The 26,485-nt window shown below is 43.1% G+C and overlaps 1 protein-coding gene across 2 annotated transcripts in view; it reads right to left on the bottom strand.

Moving 5' to 3' along the window:
• ABTB3 (ankyrin repeat and BTB domain containing 3) overlaps positions 1 to 26,485 on the bottom strand; it is a 201,269-nt gene that overhangs the window by 73,398 nt on the left and 101,386 nt on the right. The window contains exon 2 of one of the 2 annotated variants that reach the window (XM_066590499.1): positions 23,539 to 23,688. The exons of the other annotated variant lie outside the window; for it this stretch is intronic. Within the exon in view, the coding sequence (XP_066446596.1) occupies positions 23,539 to 23,688 (150 nt within the window). The remainder of the gene's footprint in view (positions 1 to 23,538; positions 23,689 to 26,485) is intronic. 2 annotated transcript variants of the gene reach the window in all.

Genomic DNA, 26,485 nt, shown 5'->3' with positions numbered 1-26,485 from the left:
GAGCTCATTTCTGCAGGAAGCAGGCAGCTCTGTTCTCACTTCAGTGGCCAGGCTTGGTATTGCAAGCAAAGTTCCTATTCACTTTAATGAGAGCTTTGCCTGTAATACTAAGCCTGGCCACTGCAGTGAGAACAGAGCTGTCTGCTTCCTGCAGAAATCAGCTCAGTGCACAAGCACACTGGCCTGGCGAACAGTTGATTGGTAAGGGTTCCAGGTGTTAGACACCTACTGATCTACTATTGATGATCTATCCTGCACATAGGCCATTAATAGTTTACAACTGGACAACCCCTTTAAATCTCTCCCACGGTCAATAGTATTATGGTGTGGTAGAGGGGTCGGATGAGCAGTCTCATACATAGACATACTCATAAGGCTGTTCTCGGAGTGCACATTTTCCAGTGTCTGCTCTATATATTCGGATAATTTTATACTCTCGCCACTTTTATACGGTTTTAAAAAATTGAAGTCAGGAAAATGAAATCTTTTGCAAATGGATATTTTATAACTTAGGCGGATAACATATGGTAGCGAACGACAGTGCCAAAAATACAAGGCATCACAGCTTTAAAAAAAAGCAGATCATGACATACGTGATAAATCAGTTGATTTACAGCGGACGTGTTCTTCAAGCTGCTATCTCAAAATATTTAGTTGAGAGTGCAATATCCAACATATGGCTGCAATCATCTTCATGTCATTACTTATAGGCTATGAGATATAAACTATCAAGTGTGGCAGATCACAAAGACTGACACTGGGGTAAACAGGACACACCCAAGCCGCATGTAACATCTCAAACAGGATTAGTTTCCAGACCCGCTCCAATCCTGCATATGCAAACATCCAAGATACAAATATCCTTTCTATCAAGATGAGGCACGGATCCCTATACCCGAGGCTTAGATTTCTCCTATGCTCCTTGTCAACTTTGCTTTGTGGCGTCATAAGAGTGGGGGAAGGGATGTGACAACTTCTGGGAACAGATTTCTGTCTTGAAGAAGTGGTTGTCAAGTCCATCTGCTAGCAGTAATAAAGCATCGGCTCTGATTGCTATAATACTGCCGCTATGGACAAGACCTAAGACAGACTTGTCATATTGGACTATGCAGTAATTATGCAATCGATATTCAAAAACGAAATCCAGTGATGTTCTGGTATGTTATTAAAGTATGTTATAGGATTGCAATGGCGGAGTCTATAAGTTTGGATTTCCACTTATTTCCTAAATTGTGGACACACGAAAACCATGGCCATGATTATGGACCTACTTACCATGGCCATGATTATGGACCTTCTTCCCATGGCCATGATTATGGACCTTCTTCCCATGGCCATGATTATGGACCTTCTTCCCATGGCCATGATTATGGACCTTCTTCCCATGGCCATGATTATGGACCTTCTTCCCATGGCCATGGTTATGGACCTTCTTCCCATGGCCATGATTATGGACCTTTTTCCCATGGCCATGATTATGGACCTTCTTCCCATGGCCATGATTATGGACCTTCTTCCCATGGCCATGATTATGGACCTTCTTCCCATGGCCATGATTATGGACCTTCTTCCCATGGCCATGATCATGGACCTTCTTCCCATGGCCATAATTATGGACCTTCTTCCCATGGCCATGATTATGGACCTTCTTCCCATGGCCATGATTTAGTCCCGTTATGCGGCTGAGATAATTACGGCTGCATAATGGGATGAAACAACATTTTTTATCTCAAGTGTTTCTTTTTTACTAACGGTATTCTTGTCCATTAATAGTATAAGCAAGAAAAGATAGGACTTGCCATAGTATTAACAATGTGCGGAAAAGATAGGGCAAGACCCATCTTTCCTGTGTTTTTTTCAAACTCCTGCACTATAGCGTTGAGCTCGTACAGCCAGAGAAGGAAGAAAACCTTTTCATGCGTTACTACGCGATGAGCATAGTTGTTCATAAGCCTGTGTGTTTTTGTCCTAAGGCCGGTGTCACATGGCCATATGCACAACTACATTGGCCACTATGGAGCGTAGTTGCGCATGGATGGGTTTTTTCTTTTTACTTCTCAGGCCGTTGAAATTTCATAGCCCAGGAGTTTGGAAAAAACTGAGGGAAAATAGGTGCCGCCCGGTCCTTCCCGCACGTGTGAGCGCTGCTACATCGGTATGCGTTTAGGTGGATGCTCAAGTACCACCATGCAAATGTTGCCGTAGGGCAGATCCACAATCCCAGTGCTACAGGGCAATAGTGGTAACTAGAGATGAGCGAGCGTGCTCGTTAAGGCAAAATACTCGAGCAAATATTGCCATTTTCGAGTACATACTTGCTTGTGAGAAAAGATTCGGGGGCCCGCGGGGGTGAGCGGTGAGTTGCGGAAGTGAGCATGGGGGAACGTGGGAGAGAGATCTCCCCCCCCCCCCTCCATTCCTCCCCGCCCTCCCCCGCCGAATCTTTTGGCACGAGCGGGCATGTACTCGAAAATGGCAATACTCGCTCGAGTATTCTGCCTTAACGAGTACGCTCGCTCATTTCTAGTGGTAACCACTAAGCCACCATGCTTCCACATGTAGTAGCCAATCAGCTCAGCTTTATTTTTCGCAGAACATTTCAGGAAATGATTTTTGATTTCCAACTGGCTACTATGGCCAACAAGCCCATTTTTGATAGTTGATGCCCAAAGCGTAAAAAGATAGGGTTCTGTGGCCTGCAACATATTTCTTATGCGCTTTAGACACTTTTTACACCTACTTCAACAGTTTTGAAAAGTATGTAAAAAAGGACCCTGCTGCAAGACGTTGTACAATGGGACACATTTACAGAGGCAACAAAGTTTAACTTGACACGGATTTCTTCTGTGATAACTTTTCTTATTTTTAAGTCATTCAAAAGCTATTACACAAACAAAACACTGAAAAGCTATTAAAACACAGACATCAGTTTAACCATTTTCAATCCACTGTCTGATTTCTTCCTACATTCTGATTAAAGTTTGTACAGCTCCAATGTCAGAAGACGTCCGACGGGGTATTCTTACCGTCTATTGCCAGCCACTCCGCTGTCGGAGCCACTCTGGCGCGCACACACTGGCTTTAGCCAGCAGATGGCACCGTTGTATAACAGCAAAAAGAGAAAGCCTTTTAGGAAACCCTGAATCCAAAATTGGATTGGAAAGGGTTAAGCCCTTAATGTGTTAAGTCTCAAGTTAAACTTTGCTGCATCTGTACTTAGACCGGCGTTTTATATTCCATACTTTTTGTGCACCAGTCTTACTAAAGTGTGTACTGGTGTTCCTGCAAGAAGTCAATGAAGAGGCGCAAATCTCTTAATACATTTGTCGCATCTGGTGGAACCTCTATGTGCCAGATGGAAACCTACACCGACTATGGGCTGTTATAGGTTTCTGTTCTATTCTACATAAGTTTCTGGACTACAATATAGTAAATGTGACAGGCTGCTCACAGCCACACCCCTTAATGCCAGGACATGCCCACTTTTTGAAAGAGTGGTGGTGTCCAGCGTAAAACTCACCCCAAAAATTCACAATTTTTGTGCTTGCACAAAATATATTTAGACTTTTGTATGTCAGGAAAGTGACGTATAAAAAATCTTGCATATGCCCCAATGTACATGTATTGTGGGCAAAAGTGATCATGAACTTTTATGGGGATGGTTTTGAGCATCTGTGGCTGTGATTGGGCAGAGAATCTGAGAAAATGTATTTTCTTGAGCATGGGAGTGGCTAAGTAAAGCAAGGGAGGGTCCAAATGTCAATAACTACTTATATAACAGCACTTGCTAAATTTCTAGAACATCAGAGTTTATTCTATCAGAAAAGACACCATTACCTAGCTGACTCTGAAGAACAGGAACTCAATGAGCCAACTAATACCACCTAGTATTATTTTGCGGAATTACTTGAAAACTAAATTGTGGTTTTATGTGGGAACAGTATGGCAGTATTATAAGGATTCTGAAAGGGAGTATTTGGGCACTGTGATATGGTATTATATGTGGCTTGTGTAGCAGTATCACAATCAGGTGTAGGTTCGGAGTCTCTTGTTGCGACTAGTGCGGGCCAATAGCGTTGTCAGGGAAAGCTGGAGGTCAGTGCACAGATAGTACTGGTTGCAGTAAAAAAGCAGCAGGCAGGTAGCGTAGTCAGGAAGAGGACAGAGGTCAGTACATAGAAGCAGCAATTGTGGTGAGAGGAGCAGTTGGTAGCTGAGATTGACTAGGGGCTGAGAGCACAATGATGGGAGGTGCTAGGCCAGGTTATATAGGGTGTACAATCAGGGAAACAGAGTGGAGCAATCAAGGAAACAGGGACTGGATAAGAGCAAGGGACAATAACAAGGATGAGCAGGGGAGCTTGTCAAAGGGCTGGATAGTACAACAGGTAGAGCCGCCACCTGGACCCAAGGAGCTCCTGGGTTCAAGCCCTGAGAAGCAGCATTATCTCACCTTTACACAGTGGTTTGATGTTATTACTGTACGGAGACTGAAATTATGAGAAAGCCTATAGCGACAAGCATCGGGCCCTATTTTGCATCTTGCCCAGAGCCCCATTTTTTAAAAGACCTTCCCTCCATGGTACTACACCTCACTAATCCCACTGTGTACAATAATCCTACACAATGTTTCTATCAATAATTATAAATTAGTCACTTAATACTTTCCCTGGGTTTAGCCGTGTAAAGCGATTCGGAGGTGCACTTGAATAAAGCACTGCCTAATTGAACGCAGCTCCTCATCAGCGTAGCCAACCTTGAGAACTCCGACCATTTCTCAGCCAGGAAATAATTGATAAAAATTCCTAATACTCAACTAATGCAATCCAGTCAATGTAAACAAGTCAACCGTTACATAAAACGAACATAGACAATCATGCGGTAACCATGGAAACTGCCAGCGACATAAGAGCTCTAACCTATGATAATGCCACTCAGGTATTAGAATGAGGCCTCATACACGTGGCAAACTATGGATCCATATTGTATGGATGCATAATACAGCGCCCATGCAACAATATAGCCTGCAGGACCCCTATTGTTGGGATCAGTGGGGTCCCAGTAGTCAGAACCCCACTGAGCAGATAGTTATCCACTAGAGATGAGCAAGCATATTCGCTAAGGGCAATTGCTCGATCGGAGCAAAGATTCGGCTGCCGGCGGCGGGCGGGGAGCGGCGAGGAGAGCGGGGAGGAACGGAGGGGAGATCTCTCTCTCCCTCTCTCCTCCCCGCTGCCCCCTGCTGACTGCCGCAACTCACCTGTCACCCGCGCCGGCAGCCGAACCTTTTCTCCCGAGCGGGGAGATACTCGCTAAGGACAAGCCTCAATCGAGCAATTGTCCCTAGCGAGTATGCTCGCTCATCTCTATTATCCACTACTCTGTGAATGGGGGTAACTCCTTTTTGTGGGACAACCGATTCTGTATATATATATATATATATATACACAAAAACAAATTTAGAGATAATCCTTAACAGGGACCAGATTATCAAATATTCTGGATTACCAAATAGACAGAAAACTTTCTAAAACTAATACGAAAAAAAAGAAAGTTGAGACACAATATACATAAAATATGTCGCTGTAATACTGTAATTAGAGGAGCCTCTTAATCACTTATTACTGCTCAGTCTTCGGTTTCTGATTTTGCAGAAGCAGGTGCCAGATTACTGGAATTTCTGGACTATTGGTTAGCCGATTAGAGGACTCTTATCGTAGCACTGTTTAAACAAAACCCAATTTAGTAAGTTGTGAAATCAGTGAAGTTCAGTAGGCATTCTGCGGAGGAGTAAAACAAATATAATAAACTAGTGGACCATCTCAATGTAAGCAAATTAACGGAATCTACATGATACCCGCCGGTGATGCAAAACCACAGTTTATTTACTGTTACAGAGAATGCCGGAACAGGCAGGAGAACGACGCAGAAAGCGCGGGCTGGAGTCGGAGAACCAAGCCATAAGTAAGCTATGCCTATGAGAGCACCCAGATGATGCCGCACCATGCCCAACGGGCCACTATTAACCCATTCATTTCCAGTAGGATATACAGAACTGTGCAAAAGTTTTAGGCGGGTGTGGAAAAAATGCTGCAAAGTAAGAATGCTTTCAAAGATTTCTCCGCTTCTATTTCAATTCAATTGAACGGGTAAAATCTGCTGCAAATCTGCACCAAATCAGCTACATGTGAACACACCCTTAAAATGAAAGGCTGCAATCTGCTGTGTATCTGTGGCAAAAACCTTGTCAAAATCCGCACCATACGGCTCAGCTTTTAATGGCAGAATTTGGTACAAATTAACGGCTCAAAATATGCTGCAGATTTTGGCGCAGATCAGCACCTATGTCCATTGCATGTGAAAGTACCCTTATATATTTATGTATGCTGTTCCTTCTATATACACACCTAAATACTGCCCCTATATACTGCGTCTTGTGTGTATCCAGATGCATTATGCAGATTTATCAAGAGGCGTTATGGTTGTAGATGCCAGAATTCATTTTGCGATTTGATGAAAGGCTCTGGAGGTCATTCTGTGTACTACTAGTGATTTACAGCATTTTAGCCCGTTTTATAGGTGTGGTCTATAAAAGGGGGTGTGGCTATAATCCATAAAAATGTTAGTTTATCTGTCATTTTTTTTCTCAGTTTTCCAGAAATAACTGAACAAACCTGTGTGGATGGATATCTCTTTGATTCAGTCTTCAGATTCTCATTTATTCCGCATGTCAGTCATATACGTAGGCCATATGTGTTGAATAAACACATAATAAACAGTCTGTTTATCAGAAACTGTATCAGCAATTTTTAGAAAAACTGGAATTACCGAATGTGGTATTTGAATTCAGCACATAGAAATCTACAAAGATTAAATATTATCTTGTGGTCAGCAAATTGGATGTAGACCAACGTAATGATCATCATTTTCATATACAGATTGAAACACATTCCTAAATGAAACAGAAGCAGCTGTGTAGGAGGCTTAAAACTAGGCGAGGAACAGCCAAAATCTACTACAAAGGTGAGGTTGTGGAAGACAGTCACAGGTCATATACCATAGTAAGGCCTCGTGTCCACTGGTAAAATAAAATTAAGAATCCGCAGTGTTTTTCCCACAGTGTGATCCGCGCCCCATAGGAATGCATTGGACACCTGCAGGTAGTTAAATACCTGCGGATGTCATTTTCCTCTGAGGCGTGGATTGCATCTGCGGGAAAACACCCGCGGCATGCTCCATTTTTAGTGCTGGTCTCCCGCGGGGACGGCTCCCGCAGGCTTCTATTGAAGCCTATGGAAGCTGTCCGGATCCGTGGCACACCAGTACCTGAATTTCTGCTCTCCGGCGCGGTAGCGCGGGAGAGCAGGAGTTTAAAAAAAATAGGAGTACCCGGCCCAAGCGGCACTCTGCCGGCGTGCCGAGCACATCCGCTGGGCCAAAGAAAGAAGATCCGGCCAGGACGGAGGGAAGATCCGCAGCGTCCAGACAGGTAAGTTTAATCTTCTTATAGCCTCATGTCCGCGGGAAAGGAGGGACCCGCTGCGGGATTCTGCATGGAGAATCCGCGGCGGGCCTGATTTTCCCCGTGGACATGAGGCCTAAGACTGAGCACAGCAACAATACACAAGGTAGTTATACTGCATCAGCAAGGTCTCCCCCAGGCAAAGATTTCAAAGCAGATTGGGGTTTCAAGATGTGCTGTTCAAGCTCCATTGAAGAAGCACAAAGAAACTGGCAACACTGAGGACTGCAGACATAGCGGTCGGCCAAGGAAACTTAGTGCAGCAGATGAAAGGCACATCATGCTTACTTCCCGTCAAAATTGGAAGTTGTCCAGCAATGCCATCATCTCAGAACTGGCAGAAACCAATGGGACCCAGATACACCCATCTACTGTTTGGAGAAGTCTGGCCAGAAGTGGTCTTCATAGAAACATTGTGGCTAAAAAGCCATATCTCCAACGTAAGGACAAGGCCAAGCTATGTATGAGAAGATAGGAAGTAGGGTGCAGAAAAATGACAGCAGGTGTTCTGGACTAAAGAATCAAAATTTGAAATATCTGGCTGTAACAGAAGGAAGTTTTTTTGCAGAAGGGTTGGAGAGCGTTACAATAATGAGTGTCTGCAGGCAGCAAGGAATCATGGTGGAGAGCGGTACAATAATGAGAGTCTGCAGGCAGCAAGGAAGCATGGTGGAGAGCGGTACAACAATGAGTGTCTGCAGGCAGGAATCACATCTATGTCGGGGCATTTCATTTTCCTGTTCCTTCATAGGAATAGAAAAATGGAATCCCAGATAGGAATGGATCTGTCACATGATGGACACAAACTGCTCCCTTTAGCCCCTTTTAACTACAGTATAAGTACAGCAAACAAAAAGAGCACCGATGATAGAGAAAAAGTGCGGACCAAGATAAAGCACAGCTGTGCGGTGGTCTAAAAAGTCCTTATGAAGACAGTGCAGGTTGGGTGCGCCCAATCTAGTACACTGGTCAACCAGAGGCCATGAAATGTATGGGTAAAAGAATTGAAGCTCTGGTGTGACCCATTGACAGGAGGTTATTAAATGAAGCCGATGATGCCATTCAAAGACAGAACACGTTATTTGGGACCAACAAGTATAAAGCAGTCAAGACCATTGGTGGCAGCAGGAAGCATTGATGGCCAAGGGCAGTGATGGATCCATCAGTGCTTTTTCCCGTTGGCCAACAATGGTCTTGATTGCTTTTTATATCAGACTATGAGAAAATGATGTATTGACATATGTTCTATCTAGCTGTCTGATGAAGAGGTCTGCAGACCTCGAAACGCGTTACCTGCTGGTTCCAAATACACTATTCTTCCTTTGATTCATATCATCGGCTTCCCTCTCATCTAACAATCTCCTGCCAACGGGTTGCACCAGAGCTTCAGTGCCTTTTTACATCCCATTAACTGTAATGGGATCCGTCAGGTTTCTGTCATGAAATCCAGCATTTTACCGGACAAGATATTACAGCTTGATTCTGTGCTGGGTTCATGCCAGAGACTCGGAACAGCCTCCAGTACACATGTGAACAAAGCATAAGTCATACAGTGCATGTCCTTGAATGGGTCATTCACTAAGAGAAAAACATGAAAAAGGCGCTGCTGGCGTAGGTTAGTGAATGTAATTGTCCTCACACTGGGAATATTTATTAAGACCGGCATTTCAAACATTGGTCTTAATATTATTTCCCCTGGTACACGATGTGCCTAACATATGAAGAAGAGTACACCTCTTCATACAGTAGACTCATCTTGGCTCCTCTATATGCCTACACAGAAATCTATGCCCGACATACATTTAAGGACAGTTTACGGCATAAATTATCCATAAATGTGTCAGTCCGGGGCTCCATGGCGGACAGTGGCGCAGACCTCGAAAAAGTCACAAAATATTTGTGCATGCAAGCTTTGCACAAAATTTGGCAACTTTGTGTTTTGAAGTTTAATAGCCTGACATTTTTATGGTGGCCCCATAAACTTCTCACCTCCTCTGTTCCAGCAGTGCTGGCTTATCTCTTGTCTTTCTTCTCCTGTCTATTTAATGGTTCATGACAACCATTGCCAGCAACTATATGTGCAGACAAGCTGAAGGCATGATCTACCAGAAGACACCTGCGATCACTGGGGTCCACAAGAGGAAACTTTTGGGGCTGGGTTGGTGAGCGCGCTTCTAGTCATGGCTATAGTTGTATTTTTTGCTTTGCCTGGAATATCATATTAGAATCAAATAGCTGTAACATCTGATGACTCCCTGAAGAAGTTCACCTATTTCAATAACCAGAAATGAATTATAAAGGTTGGTGTTGCGTTCTCAGGACATGCAACTTCAATAACACAAACAAAAGGCACAACTGTGCAAAAGGAAACAACAAACTAAAGGGGAATGCTCTCCCTATCTTCCCCTAACCCGGGAGGGGGCCCTGCCTACTCGGCGGACCGACCGCTCTGACAAGTGCGAGCCTGCACGCGTGCCTGGGCCACTGACAAGTCCCTATAGGGGAGCCCTGGCACAACAGAAAGACAAAACCGAAAACCAACAAAGCATAAAAGAACTTAGCTAGGAGCTTCAGCCAAGGTGTGTTCCTCCGTCGCTGTCCACAGGTAACTGAAGGATTGAGCAGCACAGGAGATCATGCTGGCACAGTTTAAGTAGGAGCCAAGCTACTCAGCACCAGGTGCTGACTGACGTTACTCCTGCAACTACCACGCCCCTCAGCTCCAGGAGAAGCAAGGGCACACCCAAAACCTGGTCTGGCCTGCAAGCCTGGTGCAGGCCTCAGAACGGCTGCACCAGTTGGAACCCCAAGAGTAATCTTCTAGGCACACCACATACGCAGAATACTCATGCGCTGTAGGCACCACATACGCAGAATACTCATGCACTGTAAGCTCTTCAATACTTAATGAGAGCCATCATAAGTGATATAATACATAGTAATAACATTCTTATCTTTTTGGTGTTCTTTGTAACTCCGTCCCGCACCCTCCTCCTCCGATCCAGCACTAGACATAACAGAGGTATCAGTTCTGCCAGGGTGTGCCCAATGGAAATAGTTTCCAATACTAAAATTTCAGATGGAATTTCTATCTGATTATGTTACTTTCCTGGCACTGGACTGTTCCAGGAAAAGTTGTTTCTTAATGTTACAGATGGGGCCAACGTGGGTGTAGAGAGTGGCACTACCCACTCAACATTTGAGAGTTTTTCTTAGAATATCTAGTACAGATTAGATATCTAGCAGAGAACTATCCGTTGGTTTGCTTCCATTTCCTTCTGATATAAAATCAGTGCTCCTACGCATTTCATTGAATGTAGCATGCACCCTGTAATTCAATATTCAGCTGGCATGCAGCCACAATCTCACATCCCCACAGCAGGACCCGCGAGCGAACGCACCGGGATCTACTATTTATTAGCCTGCAGAAGAAAAATGAGATTCAGCCAGCAGTCTCTGCAGTATTGAACAAGAGTCCAGATCCACAGGAGCCGGCAGAGCTGGAAAAGAAATGATTATGTGTAGCAAGAAGAACAGGTAAATGTTTGATCGCAGGGACTACAGAGATAAGGATCCTGCTGGGAAATAGGTGCAAATGTAGAAAACGTGTCAGGTAGGTGGATGTGGATCCGTCCTTCCATCCCTCCAGTTTGGCTTTGGGCAGCACGTTGGGAATCCCAGTTTTCAGTCTTGACCCCTCCAAATGGAATATAGTCTTTGCTGTGGAACCCAAACTATTAGACACAGTCCCGGTTGTGTGGCTGTTGACGCTGCTCTGGATCTAGGCGCGGTATCTGATGGTGTGAACAGGTGTGTATCAAGAAAATAACGAGTTTCAAGCAGCAGGTCGGGCCGGCAGCATGCAACAACAAAGTCCAGAATACAAAGCAGAGGTCAGGGAGAACAGAAGTCAGAATTCTTAGGAACAGGGCAAAAGTCAAAAATCAAAAAATGGGCTAATAGGGCAAATTGCATAGGCATTATCCATTAGGACCTGCTAGGACTGAGGGCACCGGCCCTTGAAGTGAAGGGCAGGAGCACATGCGTGCCCTAAAAGCAGACAGTAGACTACCAGTGGTGGAGAAGACACAGCATGCAGCTATTGCAGGATGACGACACATGACTCTAGACCGAGTAGCATGGGAGAAGTGGTCCGCCGCGACAAAAAGCTTCAATCAAGACCATAAATTTCATATAGGCAGAGTAATGGAGATAGATAGTCCAAGGGCCCAGCAATGGTGAGTCCTATCAATCTGTTATTGCATGACAAGAGCCTGTGCAGCACTCCCCTCTCTGGAATCGGGTCAAGGGTCTTGGAAATAGCATAAAATGGGAAAACATCCGTCCCTGCCTGCCATCAGCCTGAAAGAGACTCTGTCATCATCTTCTTGCACCCCTCACTGAGGGCAGCACAAGGTAGTGACAGTCACACCAATTACAGTGATATGTCTGCTGTGTGGATCTGTTTTTGAGAAACTTGCATTTATAAGTAGCAGTAGATACATACTTAAAGTAGTCCTGCATATTAATGAGCTCCACCCACCCCACCCTCCAGCCACTGATTGCCTGCTGTTATCTATTACTGAGCATTGTGCATAGAGAGAGCGGCCAATCATTAGCTGGAAGGCGGGGTGGGTGTGGCCAGGCTGCAGTTCATGAATATGCAGGACTACTTCTGTGTCTGGCTGTTACTAATAAAATGCAAGTTTCTCCAAAACTACTGCACAGATACACCCAGCAGACATATCACAAGTGTGACAGACACTAAATTGTGGTGCTCTCAAGTGAGGGCTGTAAAAACATGGTGACAGTCTCTTTTAAAGGACTTTGTCCAGAAATCCCTGGTATTGCACTGAGCAGACTTTGGTGACACCAGGTTGATTGTTTGAATAGACTGTAGGTACCTTTGGGGTACAATTCACATAAATTATGTGTGGCAATTAAAAATTACCAATCCAAAATGTTAGCAGGATGACTAAAGGCCCATTTACACAGCTCTTGCACAGGATCTAGCAGGGATTTCTCTCCTCTCGCTCCCCCGCCCCCCTCCATTCACATAACACAGCTGCCGTTTACTACTGAACGGCCGCTGTTTAAACTGCACGATGAGCGATCAGCTTCATCACTGATCTTTTATGCTGCATAAACGATGAGCTCATCGTGCAGTTTAAACAGCAGCCGTTCAGTAGTGAACGACCGCTGTGTTATCTCAATAGAGGGGGGCGGGGGAGCGAGAGGAGAGAAATGCCCTGCACTGCCCCGCTCCCATGCTGGCTGCCCCATGACCCAGCCAGCTCTGCTAGCTCCTGTGCAGGAGCACAGAAGCATAGAGACAGGGACGAGTATCAGGCATCGTTTGCCCCACACTCGTCCCTGTGTAAATGGACCTTAAGAGTCCATTCACACATGAAGCTTATACTACTATGTGGTGCATAGAGATGAGCGAGCATACTCGCTAGGGGCAATTACTCGAGCGAGCATTGTCCTTAGCGAGTACCTGCCCGCTCGGAAGAAAAGATTTCGGTGCTGGCGGGGGGCGGGGAGCGGCGGGGGAGAGCGGGGTGGAAGAGAGGGGAGCTCTCTCTTCCTCTCTCCCCCCGCTTCCACCTGCTCACTCCAGCAACTCACCGCTCACCCGCGCCGGCACCCGAATCTTTTCTTCCGAGCGGGCAGGTACTCGCTAAGGACAATGCTCGCTCGAGTAATTGCCCTTAGTGAGTATGCTCGCTCATCCCTAGTGGTGCAGTATGGTGCCTTGTATAGCAACATAGACTATCCTAGAAGCAATACTTCTTAGGAGGAATACCTCTACAATCATGCATTGATTTTTCTTTGCGACAGACAGATGAATACAGAGATATCAGGTACTGTAGATTGAAAAAGAGAGATGGATGGATAGATATGAGATATATAGATAGATAGATAGATAGATAGATAAGGGATAGATAGATAGATAGATATGAGATAGATAGATAGATAAGGGATAGATAGATAGATAGATAGATAGATAGATAGATAGATAGATAGATAGATAGATAGATAGATATGAGATAGATAGATAGATACGTAGATAGATAGATAGATATGAGATAGATAGATAGATAGATAAGGGATAGATAGATAGATAGATAGATATGAGATAGATAGATAGATAGATATGAGATAGATAGATACATATGAGATAGATAGATATGAGATAGATAAATAGATATGAGATAGATAGATATGAGATAGATAAATAGATATGAGATAGATAGATAGATAAATAGATAGATATGAGATAGATAGATAGATAGATAGATAGATATGGGATATGAGATAGATAGATATGAGATAGATAGATAGATATGAGATAGATAGATATGGGATAGATAGATAGATAGATAGATAGATAGATAGATAGATAGATAGATAGATAGATAGATAGATAGATAGATAGATAGATATGGAATAGATAGATAGGAGACAGATATGAGATCGATAGATAAATAGATAGATATGGGATAGAGAGATAGATAGATAGATAGATAGATAGATAGATAGATAGATAGATAGATATGGGATAGAGAGATAGATAGATATGAGATAGCTAGATATGAGATAGATAGATAGATAGATAGATAGATAGATAGATAGATAGATAGATAGATATGGGATAGAGAGATAGATATGATATAGATACCGTGTTTCCCTGAAAATAAGACAGTGTCTTATATTAATTTTTGTTCAAAAAGGTTTAACTTTTTAACATGTATAGCTGCCTGGAAACTTTTTAAATTGGCTTTTTAATTAACTGTTAGCAGGGCTTAATTTTGAAGTAGGGCTTATATTTCAAGCATCCTCAAATAATCATTTTGCATCCTCAAAAATTCTGGAAAATCATTCTATGTCTTATTTTCAGGGAAACAGGGTAGATATAAGATAGATAGATATGAGAAGATAGATAGATTATAGATAGATATGAGATAGATAGATAGATAGATAGATAGATAGATAGATAGATAGATAGATAGATAGATAGATAGATATGGGATAGATAGATAGATAGATAGATAGATAGATAGATAGATAGATATGGGATAGATAGATAGATAGATAGATAGATAGATAGATAGATAGATAGATAGATAGATAGATAGATAGATAGATAGATAACTGAGTTTAACAAACAATTGCAGACATTTGGCATTAAACACTGCCCTACAGTCCTGCTTTTTTTTATTTCTGCCTTTTAATAGATATTGCACTTTGAATAGATTGTCCCATTTATTCAAGTCTATCCCATTCTGCTCCTGACTGGAGGTAATGATAGATGTGCGGTGGAATGTTCTCAATTTAATGTGCATGATACTAGAGTCAATACCTTGGCAGGTCCTGTCAGACACAAGTTATTTTGAGAGGCGATGCTGCGGCAGGATTCTGATCATGGTCAATCACAGAGCCATTTTGTGGTGTCGGGTGCGGGCGGCTCTGATTCTACAGCAGATGAAATGACGAGACTGCAGAGATCACAGCACAACCCAGACGGCTACAATTCCTCCAAAACCTCTTCTCTCATATTGCTACAGAAGCCCTGGGAGACTGGAGATATTTCACAGCTCGCCTCGCTCCTTGAGAACCGTTAAATATGTATCTATACGTGTTACATTGTATCCCAGCAGGGCGGCCCTCACCTGCCCTGTCATCATTTTTTAAATAAAGAGAAAAGGGAGGTTGAGTTTTTTTTTACTTATCTTTTTTCACATCGTATTGAACTTTTTTGCACGTTTTATTGTTATCCCACTAGGGGACTTGAATTTAAAGGGGTATTCCCATTTGAGTGTTTCATGGCTAAAATGAGAAACCTGCAGCTGTATCTCGACCACCTCATGTTACGAAAGTCAGGACCGTCCCACCAGATCCGGGATGGTTGGGGCATGTGTACAGAGACAGTCATAGAACTAGGAATTAAACCTAGCAGAAGAGGCATTGAAAAGCATAATCCCCTTGATAACCCTTTTACATATGCCATATTAGAGCATATGGATAATATACAGGAAGTTCCCCTGGTCAGGACCCACCCATGAGCTAAATTGCCACCCGTAAGACTCCACCGCACATTGCATGTAGAGGCCGTTGCAAGAAAAAAGAGCATCCAGCAACAAGATTACCTGTTGTTGGGGAGCCCTGGAGCTGGACCCATTCTGATTACCTGACCTCATATTAAGGGGGATTTCATGATAAGGCGAGCCCTTTAACCCTTTCCAATCCAATTTGTATCCTGGTTTTCCTAGGGGGCTTACTCTTTTTCTGCCGTTATACAACGGCGCTATATTCTGGCTAAAGCCAGTACTGCATGAGGTGACACATTGGATAGGCTCCAACAGCAGAGAGGCTGGCAATATACAGTAAGAGAACCCCGACGGACGTCTTCCAACATCGGAGCTGTACAGCCTTAAATCATAATGTCTTCAGAGGTCAGACAGTGGATTGGAAAGGGTTAAAGGGGCTCTCCAGTAGTAAACTATTGATGACCTATCCTCACCAATAGTTGATTAGTGTGAGTCCATCACTTGGGATCCTTGCAATCAGTTGACTTTTTCGGCAAGTACAACGGCGGTCAAATGGGATGGTTGGAAACCGGACTGGAGCAGCAATTTTTTTGAATAAATCAGTCACGGTTTCTATTAAAGGGGTTTTCTGGGACATAAAAAAAGTTAAAAGGTCTTAAAATGACGAAAAACTTGAATACTCACGTATCCCGGTGGCTCCCCATCCAGCGTTCATTGCACACCTGACCATAGAGCCACTCAAAGGCGTCAGCCATGATTCTTTTAAGGCCACTATGCACTATATGATAAAAAGTTTCCCTTGGACTCTAGGAAAGCTGGGTGACCATGCCTGTGGGGGCTGTCATGGCGGCCACATTGGATCCAACACAACTTTACAGTAAACAGATATAACCCAGATCTACAAGGTATAATATAATGATAGCTGTATGTGAGCACAACTGTTCATCAAGAGATTCATGGATTAGGTTTCCACAACCAAGAAGCCCACATAAGCTTGAGATCATCATAATCAGTGCCAAGCGGTGACCGGACTGATGTAAAGCACTAATTTGTGGCAGCAGTTTAGAGGAGGAGCCTTCCTGTTCTCGTATGACAGTGCACCCCATGAAAAATGCAAAACCCATGAAAAACAAGTGGTTTGATGAGTTTAGTGAAGATGAAGCGACTGCTTTCTATAGAGCTCCAACCTTGAACCTCTCTGGACTGAAATCCTACTGCGAGTCCAACATTGCTACCCAACATCTGTACCCAACCTCACTAATGGCCTTGTGGCCAAATACCTGAAATCATTTTCCAAAGTCTAGTGAAAAACCTTCCAAAAGTGGAAGCCCAAAGCAGTAAAGAACGGCAAAGAATCTAGGGGTACAGCTATAGGGGTACAGAGGAAGCAGGCACAGCTACGGTAGGTTCTACTATCCCAGAGGGCCCAATGGCACCTGTTCCATACATGAAGGAACCAGTATCATACATGGCACCTAGTAGGTGTGGGAGGGGGGCAGATTTGGAACAGGGGCATGGGAGCATCAAGTTACACCTCTGAAAAGAACTCCATATTAATATCCATGGCTTCGGAATAGGACTCAACCCTCAGAGTTAATTTTTAGGTTTCCAGGGATGTGGTGTTATAGACGTAGCAGATCTGAATTGTGATGACTGAAGTTAAAGGGGTTGTCAGAGAAATTTTGAAAAGTTTAGTTTTTTTTTCTAGAAACAGCGCCACTGCTGTCTAGTGGCTGTGTTTGGTATTGCAGCTGATATTCACTCAAGCAAATGGGCCCAAACTGCAATATCAGAAAAGGTTATATGGCACATGCAAAACAAAGTGAAATAAATGAGTGCCGGTGGCTGTTCTGCAGCTGTAGTGCAAAACCAAGCATACACATGAGGTGTAACAGCACATTGCACATACTAATGTGTTGCTGCCCTCCTTGTGTATGTTTGCCTTAGACTGACAGGAGTAGTGCTATCTTGTGGCATCTAAGCTCCTTAAGACGAACGAAAATCTATGCGCACTATACGCAGAGAATGGAACCCATTGATGTCATTGGGTTTGTACTCAATTTTTTTTTTCTCTTTTTGTGCACACGTGGTGGAGCGGGGGGGGGGGGGGGGGTAGCAGTGGGGAACAGGGGGGAGCCCCCCGAATCTTTTCGTCCGAGTAGTGAGTTACTCGGAGAAAGCGGTGCTCAAGTTCAAAAACACCCGAACCGAGTAGATTCTCTCATTCTCTCATCTCTAGTGTCCAGGTATACATAAATAGGGCCATGCACTTGCATGTGTATAGTTCTTTGCAGAAATCACCCCCCTGGCCAGGAAATATGTGAAGTTTACGTTCAGCATCACTTAGCCTCCTAGTCGTGTAAGAACAGAGAGCCAATACGTAGGTCTGAAATCCCACCATAAGTTTATATGTCTTGTTTAGCTTTAAGAAGTCGCCAACAAGAAACTATAAAACACATAGCGGTCCCCGTGCTCCGATGGAAATCGTGAATTCTGCCCGTTCATTGGTCAATGTAGATCACATAGACCATGGAAATATGGCGGATAAGGCCTTTCAACCAGGAAACCGCAATGATAAATCACCTGATCTAAGAGCGAACCCAGCGTCTACGTATGATTACAAGACGATTTTGCAGGTTAACCCAAGGTACAGATCCTATTGTGGTTTGAACAAAGGGGCTCTTTTTTTACCCATTTTCCACTGGTTTATTCCATTTGTGCTGGTCTGCTGAATAACTTGCTGCTCTTTGAAAAACGCTGACCCAGATCGCCCGGTACGATACGGCATTTTACCTGTACAATCCATAAACAACCCCGGCGTCCTACTGTGTTTAATTTTAGTTCACACAAGGCTGAAGTAAATGGAAAGATTAAAATACATCAGATAAAAGACCCGCGGACCCTTTATCGCTGACCCTTTCGTCTCCACGTATACATGCGCTATCATAGTGACCCAATTTGCCCGACTGATTCCAAATACACAGAGTACAGATTATCAGTGACCACCAGGGGAGGTGGATCAAACCTTTCATCAGCTAGACAGTAACTAGAATGTAGTTAAATAAAGGTAACTTCTTTGGTTGCTTTTGTTTTTACCTTGCACGAGTTTTGAGAAATTTGCCCCATTGTTCATCAGTAACAGCCAAGTGGGCTTTAAAAGGCTTGTCTCAGAACTGACATTAATGGCATATGGCTAAGATATGTCGCCAATGTTTGGTCATCAACTGAAGAAAGGAGCAGAAGACCCTTCGAGTCTCTTCCTGTACAGTGAGCGCCACCAAAAAGTAAGGCAACAATCTCAAGAATGCCATCATGGTCACAACTCTTGTGAGTGCTGCACATTGCCCATAACTTTTTCCTGTTGGGGACACCATTTTAACCAACCCTCCACTCTTTGAACAACTGAGTAACACCTATAAAAATCACCCAAAAAAGACCAGTCTGCATAAACTTGCTCTTTCGGGGTGCGTTTTGAGAGAAAATACTGCGAATAACAGGAAGGTTTGAAGGTAAGTGACACACTAAAGTCCTGTAACTAAGACTCATTATGAAAACCCTAGAAAAAAAAGTTTCCAAACTCAAAGGCCTTCAGTTGTATCTTCTCACCTCATTAGTTCAATTAAAGCGACTATCAGCCCATGTAAACAGGCAGTCATTCTTCTACGAACTACTGCCTGTTTACTCTGAATGGAGGCGGGCATCCAGAAGAGATCTCCAGCATGCTCCGCCTCCATTCAGTGAACGATTATCGCTTCTGTATAAAAGCACAGGGTGATAATCGTTGGTACAGCTGTTAAAGCTTATGCGCCCAACAGTTGTCCCATGTAGAAGTACCCTTAAAAGAGTCCCATGACTATAGATAGATCACAAAGTGATCAGCTGTAATATATGAGGAAACTTGTAGTAAGTGTTGAGTTTCCCTGCAGCACCCCCAAAGGAGAAATTAAGCATTGCACGGTGCCCATTCAAATCCATGTAAACCAGGATAGGGCAGGTCCTCCAGAGAGAGACACTGTAACCATTCTCAACTGCAAAGAGATATGAATCCTGACCAGAGGACCCCCTCCTCTATTAACTCCAAATTGACAAACTTCAGCCTACTGACCAAGGTCAGTTGCCAGGGAGACTAGGATGGCTACGTTGCATTATATTCAAGATAACCAATTTGCTTCATCTAGTTTCTGTGGTAACCGGTTCTATCTGCTAGGTGCAGCCATCTTAAAGGTCACTGTCAGGGTGTTTTCAACCAAGAAGAAATAATTGCCGTTCTGTAATTAAGATAATTCCACCATTAAGATATATTTTTTTATTAAACCTACGAACAAGGGTATATGTACCATAAAGGCAGACCATACCAAGGCTATGGGACCCCAAGAAAGAAGGAGTCTGGCCCTGGCTAGCCCCATTCTTTTTTCATTAATGGATGTCTAGAGACTGAGCAGAAATTGCTTCTCCTCCAACATCAAACAAGGGTCATAGAAAGTAGATGAGGGCAAACAATTACCTAGTCCTTCTTTCCCGAGTGTTTAGGGGTGTGGTAATGTTAACTAGTACCAGAAGGGGGCCCCATTTTAATCTTTGTTATGGTGACCTTTCACTTTTTTGTATATCCTTGCCAGGTTTACTATGACGTTCAATGTATCTGGAGTCATTTATGTGATCATCTAAAGCAAGTGATCCTCTGAATGGTGGAATTACGTGTAATAGCTAAATAAGCAATCTGCTAATATAGTTCTTAAAGGATATAGTTTTTCAGCTATGTCATAGATCACAATGGCCATATCTGTGATCTTGAATGGAACAGTTTCCAGGCTGTAAGGGTGCCAAACCCCTTTGGCATTCCTCGGAGATTTCTGAGAATCGATCACGGAAGTGATCCCTAAGTCACATGGTAACCTGATGTACGAGTTCCACTACCTGTTTTGAGCATACTAGTGCCAGTACTTAGGCTGTTCATTTATTAACTCAAGTTTCCTTAAAGATGAACTGTTCTATCAAGCCAAAGGCAGGGTTCCAGAAGGCCAAGGTACCCCAGAGAAGTAATACTTAAAGGAACACTGTAGGAAAATTGAATATATTGTATTATTTCCAGTGCAAGACCTCGAAAGGACAATGCATGATCCAAAAGGCATCAAAGATGGAAGTTGTACACCCCTACACCCTGCACTAGGTATAACATCAGTTTTTTTGTGCAGAGTTCCTTTAAAATGGGGAAAAAGATCAGTTCTCAGTAAGAGAAACCAAGTAATCTTGTAGATATGATACCTTTAAATGGCTAACAAAAATACATGATGTTACAGCAAGCTTTCGGATCTTCCATGGACCCTTCATCAGGCTTAATGAAACCTTTTAATGAAACACTTTCATGAAGCCTGACGAAGGGTTCATAGAAGATCCGAAAGCTCGCTATAACATCATGTATTTTTGTTAGCCATTAAAAGGTATCATATCTATAAGATTACTTGGTTTCTCTTACTGGGAACAATCACATTTTGCTGTACAGGCGACACCGGACCAACCTTTTTTTTTTCCGTTTTACGCATTTTATAATATTTGAACAATCACTATTGTCCTAATTACTTATGCACTATACATCTTCTGTATATACTGTACTTATGTAATAAAAGACAGATGGAAAGTGATAGATTAGAAGTAAAAAAGAAATAGAAAAAAAGTTATAAAGTATTATTTTCCACTAAAAAGACAGACTTTAACCCTTTCCAATCCACTGTCTGACGTCTAAAGACATTCTGATTGAAGGCTATACAGCTCAGATGTCGGAAGACATCCGGCAGGGTATTCTTACTGTTGATTACTGGCCGCTCTGTTGTCAGGAGCCTCTCCAGCATGTCACATACCGCAGTACTGGCTCCAGCCAGCAGATGGTGCCATTGTATAATGGCAGAAAGAGAAAGCCCCCTAGGAAACCCTGAATCCAAAATTGGATTGCAAAGGGTTAAAGGACTTTTTTTCTCTGCGTTCCTGGGAATATCTGTATGTTTTGAGCAGATTATGCTGTGGATTTGCTGCAGATTTTCACGCTATGCATACAAATACGCAGCCTGCTCTTAATTTTTTTCTGAATGGAGTTTTGAAAACCATATTTACATATATTATAATGCAAATAACTATGTATTCTGTGCATGGATTCCAAACCAGAATCTGCAACAAGGCGCAATACAGATTTGGTTTGCCTGAAATTTCAACATTGGCAAAAAAAATTGCCAAAAAAGGTGTTATGCTGACATGTACAACCTCTTTTAGAATGCGGGTCTTGATGAGATCAGTGGATCGCCCCGGGTTCTGCTCCCGATACACTTGGCAAAAAGCTGATTTTGCTGGGGGAAAGTTAGGGACAGCAAGACATTGCCTACTGCAGAAGAAATGCAGTATTACTGCACGGCCATTAACATTAATGGCTGCCTTGTAATTACACACAGTCCACCTGCATTGAGTAGTTCTTCTTTCCGAGTCATGGTGGGGAACACTGCTCTATGGTGTTCATGTGCCCTTGGCACAAGCCCTTTTAGGTTCTTTCACATGGACCAATGATGCTTAGCAAGCATACATTAGAATGCTCAATCACCCGATCGTTGGCCTGTGTAAACAGGACTGTGATCAGCCAATGAACGAGCCATCGCTTGTCCAATGGTTGATCATATCTTTACAGAAGTCAGTAAAACCCACAGTTCTCAGGAGCTCTCAACAGTGATAGATGTGAATGGGGGATGCATGTACGCATAGCCAGCCTTAGCTTGTGTGAACCACATGGTTGCTAGCTTGTAGGATGGGGGGCACAGGCAGATGTAGGTTGGGCGTGATTGCTCCCTTTAGGTCTGCCCGGCTAGATGATTATTCTCCATGCAGCAGCATCTTGTGGACTACATCAATCATCCTCCTCCTGGTTCTGTCTTCTCTGATATTCCGAGGCACCATTGTCAGCTCATCAGTGCTCCTGCAACACAATCATTTACTTCTGCTATTGTGATTACGTCATGAGCTTGGTTCTGGTATTGTATTTATGTACTATTTTATCTATGTACTGAGGTTGGTTGGTGCTATATTTATGTTATGAGGTTCTTTCTGTGGCTGTATCTATGTACCGAGCTTGGTCCTTGTGCTGTATTTAGTATATGAACTTGGTTCTGGAGCTGTATTGATGTTATGAGCTTGGTTCTAATACCGTATTTATTCACTGAGTTCTTCTGGTGTGCGTATGCTGCTATCTTGCTGAGAATATAGGCAGACCGACAAGACCGCTATGAACAATCGTTAGTCTTCCATGGAGTCTGAATTGGCTTATGTAAAAGGCCAGGTAAACACGCATTGGTCATTGTGAACAGCACTCATCAAACACGGACTTCGGCAAGTATAAAGGGAGTTTTAGGCTTTGCCAGAAAATTGCCTGCCAGTCCAACTACGACCAGTTGAAAAGCATTAAGCGTCGCTTATGATTCCCACTGAGTGGGCTATATAGGCCCATGTGGCCAACTCTAAGATCCCCAGGCCTTACTGTAGGTGCGGAGGGAATCAGAACTCAAGCACAGGACCTGAAGACAGAGCAGAAACGACCTGGGTGTGTCTAATTTCCTAATTATTCCTATTTCCCGATACTTACCCAGGTCTATAATGGTCTGTATTCAGGCCCGACCCTGTATATATATGCTGTATATACAGATAGATATATACGGTTTATGTTACATTTGGTAATTTATATATTTAATTTTTTGGGGGGGGATTTTCCTATTTAAACTCAAAAAAAACTTTATAGTTTACCCTTTGATGAAAATCAATTTTGCGTAACAGTGACAGGTTCATTCATCCTTGTTGCATTGCCATAATTACACCGGACTAAGATAAATTGCATATATTGCAGTTACCATGGCTGTCTCCCACGGAATACGTGGTTGTAGAAGACAAGGAAGAGGGGAGTGGAAGAAAGAATATTCACATACTGGTACTTACTGAGCTCTGCAATACTTCCCACACGTGTGGCAAGCAAAGACTGCTCTATAGTCCTCAGTTCTGATTGGCTAAACATCTGTACATCACCTGGTTTATTTGGTCTTTGGTGATCTCTATGGAGGTTCAAACTGTCTGGAAGGCAGAGGACTCCTGAAAATACAAAACCAAAAGAAATAAGATTGCTGCGCTCTTACCCTTACAAGATCAAGGTCAGCTAATTATCCTTAAGACGTTAGTGACTACCTCAAATGTTCCTTCTGAACTGAGCAACTCGAGAACTTATACGTAGGCCGGACATGGACTCCACCTTGAGGTGCTCCATTCATCGGTATATCTATTCCTATACTCTGTATGTTGCTCAGTTTAGGAAGAACAATGCTTAGAAACAATGCACATTAGTTAATATGGGCTATGCACATGTAGCAGAGCTGAATTTGTCATGTAACACATTTTGGATACAGGGGCGTAACTATAGAGGATGCAGGGGATGCGGTTGCACCCGGGCCGAGGAGCCTTAGGGGGCCCATAAGGCCTCTCTTCTCCATATAGGGAGCCCAGTACTATGAATAAAGCATTATAGTTGGGGGCCCTGTTACAGGTTTTGCATTGGGGCTCAGAAGCTTCAAGTTATGCCTCTGTGCAGCATGGTTTAGGTATGGGTACGGGTACAGATACAGATAGAGAGGGGGGCCCCAGCTCACCTTTTGCATCCTGAGCCTTTAGTTACACCCCTGTTTGGATGTATTACTAGATATTATAAGCTCCATGGGTTAAGGTTGAGTAGGGTTACTTAGAAGCATGAAAAACTCAACCCTGCTACATATAACAAACCCAGTTCTGCTATACTGTACCTGTAGGCTCCTTGAGAATATTATGGTACTAAAAGATTGTCCTTACCAAGGTACACATGAAGCAGCTCCCATGCTATATGGGTGGGTATATATCGTGGTGCAATGTGCAAAAGTGTGCTGCAGCCCAAAGCAACCAGTTTAGGAGCTAAAAGTTATGCAAAAAGGAAGTTGCAGGAAAAAGTAAGTGAACTCTTTGGATTTACCTGGATTTCTGCATAAGATGTTGTCTAGTATAAGACACAGCTAATAATGCAGCCAAGAAAGCTGAAAAAAAAGCAATACTCATGTAGCAGGCGCCATCAAGGTCCCTCCCGCTGTTCTCCATCCTTCCTGCAGGTTTCAGTGTCAACATAGCATCTCTTGCTAGCAATGGGTATTGAAAACCCCGACTCCAGCAAGAGATTGCTCTGATTGGTTCTCGAGGTCTGGCTCAGCCAATCAGAGCCAGCACTCGATACACCAATCAAACCAATTCATTGAATGGCTTTGACTGGTTCATCGAGCGCTGGCTGTGATTGGCTGAGTCAGTATTCAAGAACCAAGGAGAGCAATCTCTTGCTAGAGGCGGGGTTTTAAATGCTCGTGACCAGCAAGAGATGCTCTATTAGTGCTGACAACTGCAAGGAAACCTGCAGGAACGCCGGGGAGCAGCCGGAGGGACCCGGACGGCGCCTGCTAGCTGAGTATTGCTTTTTTTTCATGTAGTGTACCTATGGTGGAACCAAGTTGTGCCGCTAAAAGCTCTGCCCATCCTATTCAACGGCCCACGCACAGCGTTTAAAAACACTGAAAAGCCTAAAAATCGTAGCGTTGTCTGCACCTGTGTGAGCGGTCCCATTGAAAATAGGAGCGTTGTACTATAATTGGCGCAGTGTTGAAAGTGCCACACTAATCGTGCTAAAAAGTACTAAAACAGAATGACTTTTATTGAGCTTATTGCGTAAACATCCGAAGTGCAGGAGGAAGAAGTATGTGGATCTCGGTGTTACTAGCTTATCCAAGAGCTAATTAGCGGAACGTGTTTCAATTGCAGAGTTGAAATTGGAAGTATGGGTTTCATAGGCGCTTTGCCCATTAAATAAAGGAACACAAAGCCCGGTTACTGACAAATCTGTTCTCAAGAAAGATTGGTTAATGTTACCTATACCTCAATGCAAACAACTTTCAGAAGTTGTATTATAGAGATGCATGAGGCTGGAAAAGGCTGCAAAAGCACTGCTGAAAACGAAGATGTACATCAACCCATCATTAGAATACAAGAGTTATAAGTAAGGAAGGGACAAAAAAGAAGATTTATGTTTTGAAATAGCCAAGTCAGAGTCCCAATCTTAACTCTGTCGAGATGTTGTGGCATGACATTAAGAGGGCTGTGCATGCAAGGCATCCCAGAAATATTGATAGATTGACACACATTTGCAGAAATGAATGGCCGAAAATTTCTTGCCAACATTGTGCAAATCTTATTTGCAGCTATAGGAAACATTTGGTGGAGGCAATTGCTTCTAAATGGGATCTACGGATTATTAAAGATTCAAGGACTCACATTTTCTTTCTGCACTGGGAATGTTTACTGAAAAGGACCAATAAAAGACATGAACGGTGTAGTACAACTGCTTGTGTTTTAGTAGTTCGTTTGTTTTTATACTTTTGACTTAGAGAACGATCAGGCCACATTTTATTAGTAATCAATGCAGAAATCCAGGTAATTCCAAAGGGTTCACTTACTTTTTCTTGCAACTGTATGCAAATGTGTGGTTGGTTATTATGGGTTGCAACACATTTGGGCACATAGCACCATATATAATAACGAGTTCTCAGACATCTAGTTAATATGTGTGTCCATTTGGGCTGCTCTATAAGCAGGGTACATGGCATATGTCCATTGAGAGCTGTGTAAGTATCTTCCCTATAGGGTCACTGGTATGAGCTAACTGCATATAAAACACTAAATGTACCATATTTATTCAATCATAGAGGACCTCTGACCCCTTTTAACTAAATGGTGTAATTTACAGATCTGAAGTCACAGCAATCAATATGCAAAATTAATTTTCTCTACATTTTGTAAAATCTAATAGTCCAGACGCCCAACTAAT

Source organism: Eleutherodactylus coqui, chromosome 2 (genome assembly GCF_035609145.1).
Source record: "Eleutherodactylus coqui strain aEleCoq1 chromosome 2, aEleCoq1.hap1, whole genome shotgun sequence".
Classification (NCBI taxonomy): Eukaryota; Metazoa; Chordata; class Amphibia; order Anura; family Eleutherodactylidae; genus Eleutherodactylus; species Eleutherodactylus coqui.
The sequence above is the reverse complement of the archived record's forward strand: the minus strand, read 5'-3'. Positions and strand labels throughout refer to the sequence as shown.